The sequence below is a fragment of the Hippocampus comes genome, unplaced genomic scaffold (genome assembly GCF_001891065.2).
Source record: "Hippocampus comes isolate QL1 unplaced genomic scaffold, H_comes_QL1_v1.1 scaffold122, whole genome shotgun sequence".
Taxonomy (NCBI): Eukaryota; Metazoa; Chordata; class Actinopteri; order Syngnathiformes; family Syngnathidae; genus Hippocampus; species Hippocampus comes.
Genome location: NW_017842059.1, coordinates 501,043 through 513,143, shown reverse-complemented (window position 1 = coordinate 513,143; position 12,101 = coordinate 501,043). Strand labels below are relative to the sequence as shown.

Genomic DNA, 12,101 nt, shown 5'->3' with positions numbered 1-12,101 from the left:
GCAAACATCGTCAAACAGAAATATGAAAGGTTTGAGCATGTAACGAATAAAATATGCAACCTGGTAATAGCTAGGGCTGTATCTAACACATATTTTGGTATTCGGATATCCGACAAAAACATATTTTGAATAATCGGGCATTCAGATTAAAAAAAGTAATCCAACGGCTCTCGCCAGCCTTGATGGAGCATTTGAGTGCTGCTAGCGTTTGCTCACATTGGAGCCGCTGCTAAACACAAGCAACAGACGCCATACAACACAGTGCCAGCGTAATAATTTTTTAGCGCCATGAGTTAGCAATCGGATGTTATTTCAGGACGGCGACGTGTTGAAATCGGGAGCAATATTTTGTGACGCAAACGGCTCCAAACGCCGTCTAGAAGACAAGTCAAGTCAGCATTAGCCACGATCCGCTGCCGAGAGCAGCTTCAAAATAAAAGCAGACCTAGGCATTGATATTCATATATTATTTACTAAGGTAAGGTTTATTTTGAAGATACCCTTCTTACCATGATGGAGGCGTGTTACTGTCATGTATAGCATAAACAACTGCTGTGGTGGTTAGCTTGACTTCTTCTTGGCAAGGTACACGTAAATAAGCAGGTACTCGAAACACGGTTGTTGGTGGTTTGAACATGTAACGAATTAAGCATGCCACATGCAAAAAGCTAGTGAGTTTGTTGATGGCTTGAACATGACCACTCCAAGAAACAACATGTTACATGCTAACAGGTAACCACAAATGCATCACAAAGCAAAAGCATAGTGCGTTGACAATTTACGCCCGAGCAGTTGGGGTTAAGTCAAACAATTTGTTCACCTCGTAAATCATCTAACTTAACACCAGCTGCTGGTCATGGTGGCGGCTGTTGGCTAACAAGAGCAGTCGGCTCCTATCAATCATCCCAAAAAACCCGGCTCCTTGTCGCTTTTGTCTCGTCGCCATCGGCATGCACAAAAAGAAACTTTAGCCACCTCTTGAAATAGACTCAACACACATTATTTGTATACGTGTGTGTGTGTGTGTGTGTGTGTGTGTGTGTGTGTGTGTGTGTGTGTGTGTGTGTGTGTGTGTGTGTGCGTGTGTTTGTGTAAGCATGTGTGCGTATAAATAGTCCCCAAAGTGACAGGAGGCATCTCCCTCCATTACAAGCTAAAGATAACTAAATAGCATAGCTCACCAGCTTAGCTTTTAGCTTGGTCAAGAAGAAAATGTGCTACACTAACATTAAAATGTCTACTTTATTATAACCCTTCAGTGAAGAAATAGTACCAAGTGTGACAGGTGGCTTCACTCTCCATTAAAAGCTCATTAACCTGGCTAAGTACCTCGCTATTACTTTACGAAAGTACAGACTGCCTTACAACATTAAAATGAAAAAGCTCATTTTACACTTTTTGGCCAAATAGTCCCTAGTGACAGTAACCTTCTCCTTCCATAATGCGCTAAAGGTTATTAAATAAAATGGTTTTCAACAACATTAAAATGGAGTAGTTGATCATACACATTTTGGCTATAGTTCTGCGACAGGAGGCTTCTCCCTCCACGATAGGCTAAAAGCTAGCTAGCTATCATAGCTAATTAGCATAGCTATTAGCTCGCGACGGTAAAAAAAAAATGCCTTTCAAAAATATTTAAATGGTCTAGTTTATTACACACATTCTGGCAGAACACCAAAAGTCAAATGAGGCTTTTCCCTCCATCACAAGCTTGAAAAAAATAGCTGACTAGAGTAGCTAACTAGCATAGCTATTAGCTCACCAAAGTCGAGAAAGTGTAATGTTCTCTACCTAGCATAGCTATTAGCTCACCAAAGTCGAGAAAGTGTAATGTTCTATTTTATTTTCCACATTTTGTATAACTTGTCCTGAGTGACAGAAGGCTTCTCCCTCTATCACAAGTTCTTGTCTGAGAAACACTCGTGCGGGCGAGATTATGTAAATAATCATTTTTTTTCTCAGTAATGTCAGATAACAAATGATTGATTTAGTTGTTTAATTTCACACTTGATAGGTGGGAATGCACTCAAACAGCTATTTGGATATTCACATTAACATTAATAAATTTTCCATATGTTTCCTGAAGTACTCGTAGACTTTAAAAAAAAAAGTTAAATGTTTAAAAAATGGTGAGCTACTGGCGTCCGACACTTTTGATTTTCACGGTGACTATTTTTGGCTGCGAAGACTTAGACGCACAAGCACATGCACACAAAAACTCGATCGCAGTCTGGTCATTTCCTGAGTCTATTTCCTGTCACCTTTGACCTCAGCATTGGACACCCGTTTCCTACTTCCTGTTATTGCCTCTCCCGGCAGGAAGTCCACAAAATGTCACCCTCCCGTAAAAAATGCAGAGTACTTGTGCTTTAGTTGGAGACATCCAGCATATAAAAACAGTATCATATGTTTGTAAATTTGAACTATGAGCATGATCATTTACATCATCAAGAGTACTGTAATATTTGTTGCCTTCATTTAGATATTTTTATCCCGAAAATTGGTTCATTAAAATTTATTCATTTTTAAATCACTTCACATAATTGTGACATGATAGTAGTGGTGGATTAAGTTGAGCAGATGCTCCATGAAGGCCCAGCTAGCGAATGCACCGTTCAACTATATTCAAACAAGCTCAAACAAGAATGTCGTAAAAATGTGAAGAAAAGGAGGAGCTCATTAGTGCAGAACGGCTTGTGACCAAAAGTCGGTGGATGCGATCGTTCGCGAGGGATCAGACATGGCATGTGTTTACTCCCACTTCCTCTTCTCTGTGTGCGTGTGTGGGAGGAAAAAGTCTTATGGATACAATCTTTGACTACCTCCCTCCGTACCCAGTTTTCAAAAAACAAAAGTGCACAAGACAATACACTCGTAATAAATGAATATCTGCGCATATCCCTGTTAAAGAAGTAAAAATGAAATAAATTTGGGTTTGAAACAAAATTTGCCCAAAATTTCTTTTTTAACAAAAATATAGATCAATTGAACAAAAGTTATTTAAAATAGCGTAATTGCAATATCCAACTTTTTTGGGGGAGTTGAAAAATTCACATGTATTAAATGAAAGGAAAAAATGTGCATTTGGAAGAAATGACTAATGCGACACATGCACACCAAATCCGTTGTGAGCATTTCTGGCGGTGCAATTCATTTAAAGTCAATGCACTTCGCGCGGTGAGGCGCGGATGCATGCAGGGCGTGGCAGATGACACGTTTGGAGCAGTAAGAAGTGTGCGTGTGCACCGAAAATCCCCTCATTTCGTCTATTCGCCAAAGTTAAATGAATTTTAACGCGCTTTGCCTTGCGGCTGGCATCGGAATGTACTACGTCACACACAGCGTCCCGTACACTGCGGGATTTGTGACCACAGTTGCACAACCATCTACGCTCACACTCACCCCTAGGTACAATTTAGAGTCTTCCATTAGCCTGCCATGCATGTTTTTGGAATGTGGGAGGGAAGCGGAGCACCCAGAGAAAACCCACACACAACATGCAAACTCCACACAGAAAGGCCGCAGCCGGAATCGAACGCTGCACCTCTGCACTGTGGGGTGGACGTGCTAACCAGTCGACCACTGTGCGGCTGATCTATTCCAATAAAACAAATAAAGTGTAAACATTTTTGAATAAAGATGTGATGTGGGGAAAAAAAATCACAAAGGAAATGAAAAGGTTTTGACCAAATATTTTAACCCCCACAGAAATAGGACCGTTTAAAAATTATTTTTAAAAATCAGTTTGAAAGTATAGAAAAATTAGCCACATGAAGCATTTACGTTTTTGTTTTTTGTTTAATCTTTCAACTTAGCTCAACTGCACTTCCACTAAAAGCACTGTGCTATGTGTGTGCTGGCTGCCTTTCACAAGACTCTCATCTCAATACGGTACTGGAGCTGTTTCCATGGTAACAGTGACCTCCTGAGACTTTTTTTTTTGCTGTGAAGCAGCTTTTTACAATGCTCCCTCCCTCTTTCCCTCAACTCAACACTGTCCTCTGCTCTCTTTCGTCAGTGTTTTGTTTTTCACCTTGTTGCCGTGGAGACGCTGCACCGTCCTCCACATCTCTTCTGTGCACTCTTCTTGGTGTCTCTCTCTCTCTCTCTCTCTCTCTCTCTCTCTCTCTCTCTCCCCCCCCCCCCCCCCTCCTCTCTCGTTGCGTTCAAAATGTCTCTTCACGTATGGCAGGAGCAGATGCCTTGTTCAAGGCCGTCAGAACCGGCAGCAATGCACACTTGCTTTAAAAAGAAAGCACAGTCATATGTACTTAATTTAGAAAAAAGTGTTCACATTCATTTTTTTTTGCAAATGGTTTTTAAAGAATGTTTACAAGCTGATGTATTTTTTAAAACCATGTTCAAATGCATTTGGGTCAAAAAAACGTGATAATTGTATTTTTTGACTGTGCTCAAACTCATTTGAAAAAAGACACTCATATGAGAATTTATTGTAAGAGTAATGTGTAGCATTTATTTTAAAAAGTAGAAATAATGTCAACGGGCTGAGGCAATGTGGCATGATTCCTTCGTATGACTGGCCAAGAAGTTTGCCCTTAGATCAGGAGTCACCAGCGTGGGTGGTGCTTGCCAGCACCAGATATATAGCCCCCAGGGAGCACACTTGTAGCCCACGGGCCCGTTCTAAAGTTAGCTCGTAAGTAATTGGACATTGTGATTTTCTAGGAATGTTGTAGAATTGATTGGAAAATGTTAATATTGGCAAAGACTGGCAAACACAGTGCCTCATATTGATATTTATCCGATTCTTCACATAAATTCAGCAACTCTTAGAAGGGTGTGTCTAACTGGTAGCCCCTTGCATTAATCGGTACTTAAGAAGTAGCTCTCACTTTCAAAAAGGTTGCTGATCCCTGCCTCCGAAATGTAATTGCTTAATGGCACCGTTTTTCGTTTCTGGCATTTCAAAAATTAGGGATGGGCGATATATCTTGATCGAATCGAAATGTAAACATTCAAGATATTAAAATCAGTCATGTGACCTTGCCACGTTTTTGTTGCATGTAGATCTCAGTTCAAACAACCGCATTCCTCCTTCTAAGTTTGGCGTTGATCGACAGTGGAAAATCAGCAGATGACAATCATATTTTGGAGGGCAAGAGGAGGGACACACGAGCATAGTTCATGTCGCTGGGAATCCATACATCACATCGTCATGTTATGCATCAATGCATAGGATACCACCATCGTAATGTGCGGGGCGAGTGTGTTTTTATTTTTTTCCCCCAAGCCACACAACACATCCATCCACATTCTAAGCCGCTTATCCTGACAACGGTTATGCATGGGCGCATTGGTACATAACGCACACGTTGATGCCTTTAACACACGCACGCAACCACAACAAACGCTTCTCTTGCAGCATAAAATTGTAATTTCATCATGAAAGCACAGTTGCAGTACAACGTGAATTACTTTTAAATAATTGCTGACTTTGTTAATGTTGGTTGCTGTCAGTAACTACTACTAAAAAAAAAATAAATAAAATAAAATAAAAAAAGGGAAAGAAAGTACACTTTCCACATTCTCTTGGATTGATATTTTGTTTTTTCTTTTAAAAAATGCTTTTTATCGCTCATTATCCTGTCGTTAGCGATATTAAATTTAGCCATATCACATTGCACAATCAAAAATGTTGGTTGCCAAATCTGCTCTCCTCGTCTTCTCACATTCTGCCTTTGCCTCTTTGTCATAGTTATGCGTAGAGGTGCCATTTGCACCTGCCATTCGGGTGCGGTATTTAAACATGTACAATTAGCCAAAGCGATATTTCATGCTGAATGAATTGATTTGATACACTGGTCCCAGAATGCATGCAAATGAACTGCACTGTGTTTGGCGGACACGCTCCTCGGTGCACCCGGTTGGTGGATCATTTGTTTGCATGAGCAACCAAGTCGATTTTTGCACGCAGTCATTTGAGCAAAACTGGCACCGTGTACCGTTCAATGTAAAGTGTGTAATGATTGGTTGTCGTCCTGTTCGCCAGGCCAAGCTGATTGTGCCCAACAGCACGGCGGGCCTGATCATCGGCAAGGGCGGCGCCACCGTCAAAGCCGTGATGGAGCAGTCGGGCGCTTGGGTGCAGCTGTCGCAGAAGCCCGAAGGAATCAACCTTCAGGAGCGCGTGGTCACCATCAGCGGAGAGCCCGAGCAAAACCGCAAGGCGGTCGAGATCATCGTGCAGAAGATCCAAGAGGACCCGCAGAGCTCGTCCTGCCTCAACATCTCCTATTCCAACATCACCGGGCCAGTGGCCAACTCTAACCCCACAGGCTCGCCATACGCCAACTCGGCCGAGGTCATGCCGGCGGCGGCAGCGGCGGCGGCGGCTACCGCCTCCTCGCTCCTCGGTCAAGCAGGGCTGGCGGGGGTGGGCGCCTTCCCCACGACCATGTCCAGTCTGTCGGGCAACGACCTGCTCACCATCACGTCCGCCCTCAACACGCTGGCCAGCTACGGTTACAATACCAACTCTCTGGGGCTGGGGCTCAACCCGGCTGCCGCCTCGGGGGTCCTCGCCGCCGTCGCCGCCAACGCCAACCCCGCGGCCGCAGCCGCCGCCAACTTGCTGGCATCCTACGCCAGCGACGCGTCCACCAGCGCCGCCCACCAGGCGGCGGGGCTGGGCGGCTTCTCCTTGGGCTCGCTGGCAACTGCCACCGGGGCCACCAATGGGTACCTGAGCGCCGCCTCACCCCTGATGGCGTCCTCGCTGCTGGCCACCGAGAAGCTGGCGGAAGGCGCCAAGGAGGTCGTGGAGATCGCCGTGCCAGAGAACCTGGTGGGCGCCATCTTGGGCAAGGGCGGCAAGACGCTAGTGGAGTACCAGGAGCTGACCGGCGCTCGCATCCAGATCTCCAAGAAGGGCGAGTTCATCCCGGGAACCCGGAACAGGAAGGTCACCATCACGGGATCACAGGCGGCCACCCAGGCAGCGCAGTACCTGATCAGCCAGAGGATCACCTATGAGCAGGGGGTGCGTGCCACCAACCCGCAGAAGGTGGGCTAACCCACCACGCTCCCACGAAGAATCGTGAGAGGGAAGAGGAGAGGAGAGCGAACCCCCCCCCCACCCCCTCCCCAAACCCCGACCCCTCTGCATTGTCTTCTCAGTATTCGCCCTTTGGAAAAAAAAGTGCTGAGATGACAAAAAAAAAAGTGTAAAATGTAAATATGTTTTATTACTTAACGTCTTTATGGACTTTTTATTCCTTTTTGTTGCGTAAATTAAGATGTTTGTTTCGTTTGTGTACTGTGGACATGCTGAATGACAGGAAGTAGGGGAGGAGAGCCCCCACCCCCCCAGCCTTCCCACCCACCTCCTGCAGGGTTTTTGTTGGTTCAATTTGCCCCTTTCCTTCCCCTGTCGCCCCCCTCGTGAGGGTTTCATGACTGCAAAGGTGTGTATATGACAGAACAAACGCACCCCCAACCCCAAATCCCTGCCCACACTTTGCCCCAAATTTTCCGTCCCACATTGATGACCTCACGTAGCGAGCGATACTGTGCTGCGCAGCGTGATGACATCATTACTATTTATTCTTATCCAGAGGAGGTGAATGTAAATCTTTTATTTTAATGTTTTTGGACTGAAGATGAATGCTAACGCCACATAGTGTAATATATGTCTTATTTAAGCCTGGGGAGGGCGGGCGCCACCTATGTTAGGGGTCTCCTCGTTCGCGCCCCCCTACCCCCCTCCCCACTCTTATCTTGACCCGGCTTATCCTCCCTGGCGCTTGCTAAACCATAAAATGGAGTCCCTGCTGGCTAAAAGCGCTTGGGACTAACTACTGAAAAACAGGCGGCGAGGGTGGCAGAGGTTACTGGCGTGTTCGTTTTGTGTGTTCTTTTGTGCTGTTTTTTTTTTTACAGTCGGAGTACACTGAATTGTTGTCTTAATGCACTGTGAAGCAAGGGGACGCAACTGGACGACTTTTTTTGTATGGCAGGGAACACTAACGAATATGAAATATCAATTATTGTATATGAATTTTGCATTGGAAGGAATACTGAGAACCAGTCGTCAATCGGCAGAGGTCCTTGGGAAAGGACGGGATGTCAGGTGGGAGCGCCGGGAGGGGGGGCGGGGGTGGCAAACTTTTCCTTCATCAATAGGACATTTCCCTGTGACGTCACACGTACCTCCGGGTGGCAAAAGACGGAGCTAATTGAACAAAACGTTTGGAATGATGATTTTTGTTCCCGAGCTTGAATGTGTGAAATGTCAGTTGGGGAAAAAAAAATTGTTAGGTAAATAACTTGGGAAAAAGATGGAACGCTGAAAGAAATTAAGACATATCACATGATCACTGAGGGACGAAGTAAATGAGCGTTTACTCATTCACTGCCAGCCATTTTCCAAGCAGAACCAAACAAAAGAGATTCTCTTCTTTCACCAGATAAAACAGTTTGTTCGAGCTTTTTCCATCTTGAGTAGAAACGCCTGTTTCGGACCAAACTGCGATGCAAACGAGCTTTCTGTGAAAACAAAAACAAAACAAAAAAAAAAAAACATCAAGCAGGACAGTGACTGATCTTTTTTTTTTTTTTTTTGCCACCAACTCGTAAACGCCGTAATAAGATATACAACTAAGAAACGTGCCGTGAGCGACAGTGGCTCAGCACATCAATGTCAGCCCTTCTGGCCATTGTGAAGCAGAATTCGCCAAGTGTTGATTTGAGCGGGGTTGAGACCACCGTGGGACAGGTTAGCTTCACTTTACTGGTGATGTGTTCGTGGCTTTTTTTTTTGTAACATGCATTCTTCATTTACTACATAAATAGCATCATCTTTTCTCACAATCGAGACACATTTTGTAACCTACCAAAACACATAGTCTCATTTATACCATACATAAAGTATGCATAATCCGCTTGAGCGTGTCGTGCCTCAACTTTCCCAATTTCCAACACATTTATCTCCCTCATTACCAATGTGACGAGCAGATATTTTTCGGAGCTCAAGAGTTGCGTGCATCTAAAATCCAAAGCGATGCAAGGCATTACAATGTTTTTGTCATGACAGGGATTCGGATAAATGGCACAGACATGCTGTTTTGATGCTAAACTGGCTAGCGCGCTATAGGGCGGACGGTAGCGCGCAGGCTAGTCATCACGTTATGCTAATTGACTCAAAGACAACACTCACCGCATTTATCCTGATCATCGAAAACTTTTGATGGATTATTTTTAGCTTCCTGTTGGAAAAGGGGGGGGGGCGGCAGTTTGGAGACGACATTTCTTACTAGTTTTTCTCATAGTTTTATTTCATGTCAGAGGTAGCCACTCGCTTCTCTGCCACCCGGAAGCACCGTTGGCGCCTGTTGTTTACAAACATTCTGAAAAGGTCTTATTGAAGTGAATGTAAAAAGTCAACAGAGGGGGTGCGTTGGATTTATTCACCCTGGTGAGCGTGCCCGAGTGGGGACTCCTCTCCTTCCTCTTCAATAGTTTGCCTTTCATAGGCGTCGCTAGGCCGGCAAGGCTCTCTGGTAAGGAGGCTTCTTTACTCCATCTTTAACTCCATCCTCACGCACCCGCCACTCCCCCATCCCGACTACGCACCCGCCCCCACACCCCTCTACCACATCGCACCACTGGCGGCGACCATGATGCATGCCTCCTCTTCTCGTCGTCGTCTTTTTCTTCTTCTTCTGCTGCTGCTGAGGATCTTTGAGGAGTCAAGCAGGAAGTCCCAGTTTTCTTCTTGCAGATATTGTCATGGCAGCCATGGGATGTTCCACTGGCTTGGGTGCACCAAGTAGTAATACGGTGAACTCCCGCATATTCACGGTTTAGGCATAGGGTACTGCAGATTTCTTTTTTCCAACCTATTGTGATCATGAGCTGATTTTGCACTCAGGCCAAAGCAATAAAAGTATGACTTTGGCGCCGCACTGTGGCATCTTGGTTTCAAAGAACCTCAAAGTGAATTGAGGAGTTTCATTTACACACAAATAGAGCTTTGCTGGCGTCTTGTGGCATCTTGGTGTCAAGGAACGATGTTGAAGTGGATTGGGGAGTTTCATTAACAGACAAATAGTGCATGGCTGCCATCTTGGTGTCAAGAAACTGTGTTCAAGTTGAAGGTTTCATTTCGACAAAAGGTCTTTTTCAACTTGCGGCATTTTTAGACAATTATAAACCTGTTGGGGAGGGCTGAGGGTGTCAATTGTTTGCAGATTTTTGCGGGTTCACTGTATCGAAGACATTTCGGGGTGGCAAGATCAACATTTTAACAGGTTAGCATGCAGCTTTGTGGACTTCCTGCGGGGGCAGTGTTGTGTTTCCACAGTGGGGAGAAAACCCTCCTCCTTGATTTGGTGATGAGCAGCAGAAGCGATACGTGTTGTCTCGTCCCAACCGTTTTCCTGTTCCGATGCTTTTTTTTTTTTTTTTTTGCGACTGATTGTAGTTTGGTTGTTTCATTGTTTTTGTATCAGTGGGAAATGCTGCTGCTAAGATATGGTAACTGAAAAACAAACAAACAAAAAAAAAACATATCAAGTGTAAGTTTAAAAGAAAAAAAAAGTCCTCAAACTTGTAAGTAGTAAAAAGCTGTGCCAAAATTTTTTGATTTGATATTGCAAACATACAGTACTTTTTATACCAGGAAAAATGTGAAAAAGTGCCAAATGAATGAGGCGTATTTCCTTTCTATCAAAAAGCAAGGAAGCGCTTCATCACTGGTAGTCTGGATGCTCCCACAATGCAAGAGTAGAGGGAACCAATAAACCATAGCGATAGCTTAGCATTACTATGCTGGAATACGGACAGAAAAAATAATGTGACTCCATAGCATTCTTTAAACCTTTTTCTAGTGAAGATGTATTTTGTGGGAATAGATGTTAACCTTTTTGCACGTGTATATTGCATGATGTCAAGTGTGGACAAAAAAAAAAATCTATACAGTTTAGACTGTGTTGTTTATTAACAAAAACATCGAACAAACCCCGACAAACCCCAAAAGTCCCAGATCACAGCATTTTTTTTCTTTTGCGCTAATCTGGCTAACATGGATGCTAACGTCCCATTATAATTCGCCCCACCCCTTTGTCCCTGCACTCGCTGCATGCTTTTTTTTTTTTTAACGCAAATCAGTATTTCAGGCGCAATGAATTTCTTGTTACATTTGCCAAAAACAAATGAAAAGAACAAATGCCAATGATATTACCTCTGAAGCTGGCAAATTAGTGGTTCGACTCCAGCCGCGAATTCTGTGTCGGTAACTTTCACATAGGTTGAAAAGAATTCCACACAAAATGTTTGGTCTCAAACCACAAGACATTTTTATTCAAAAACAGTATTTGCGGAAAAAGCATCCCTTTTCTTTCAGATTTGAACAAAACACATTTGCACTAATTTTTGTGTGGCAAGGGGCCAAGCTGGGGGGATTTGGGGAGCGTTTGCCGGGGTTGGTGTACTGCATGCTCCATCCACTCACCCTTTTCCGCACCCTTTTTTTTTCCACCCAAAACTTTTGTGAGGGCCCAGCAACCGTTAACTTGCTACACCTTGTTGCTAGCATGTTAATATGCTAACTAGATGTTTGCGCCGTTTCCACAGGGGAAAAAAATTACTTTCTACTCTCACCACACATATGGGACCCATGTCTACCCCCCCACCCCCCACTTGCCACCAATCATCCCTCTCAAAACTACCACTTTGAAACACCAGCAAATGTCGACTGCATTTGTCATATCACTGTTTCCTATTTTTACTAGTTCTGTGGGATTTTTTTTTTTTTTGGTTGTTTGTGTTCAACTAACCGATAAAATGCCATTTGTGTGTGTGCATGTGTAGCCTGTTTACTTGCAAATCACACGTAAGCCCCTTTCACACAAATGTTTTGAAAAAAAAAATGACTATTTCATCAAAAATGTCCTTATCTCAACTTTCCGCTGTCCTCTTAGACACAAGCGGCAGTCCGGCAAAATTTGGGGATCGATTTAACCCCGCATTCCGTGTTGGTACCTTTCACACAGTGCAATGACCTGGGAAATATCTGACTATGATAGGCAGTATTTAATAAGAAAAATTTGTGCATCAGTGACATTACAGTGAAACGTTAGTCG

At 44.0% G+C, this 12,101-nt stretch overlaps 1 protein-coding gene across 2 annotated transcripts in view; it reads left to right on the top strand.

Moving 5' to 3' along the window:
• LOC109510792 (RNA-binding protein Nova-1-like) overlaps positions 1 to 10,926 on the top strand; it is a 56,379-nt gene extending 45,453 nt beyond the window's left edge. For both annotated transcript variants that reach the window (XM_019861380.1, XM_019861379.1), the window contains one exon: positions 6,011 to 10,926. In XM_019861380.1, the coding sequence (XP_019716939.1) occupies positions 6,011 to 7,033 (1,023 nt within the window). In that variant the 3' untranslated portion in view covers positions 7,034 to 10,926. The remainder of the gene's footprint in view (positions 1 to 6,010) is intronic.
• The last annotated feature ends 1,175 nt before the right edge of the window (positions 10,927 to 12,101 follow it).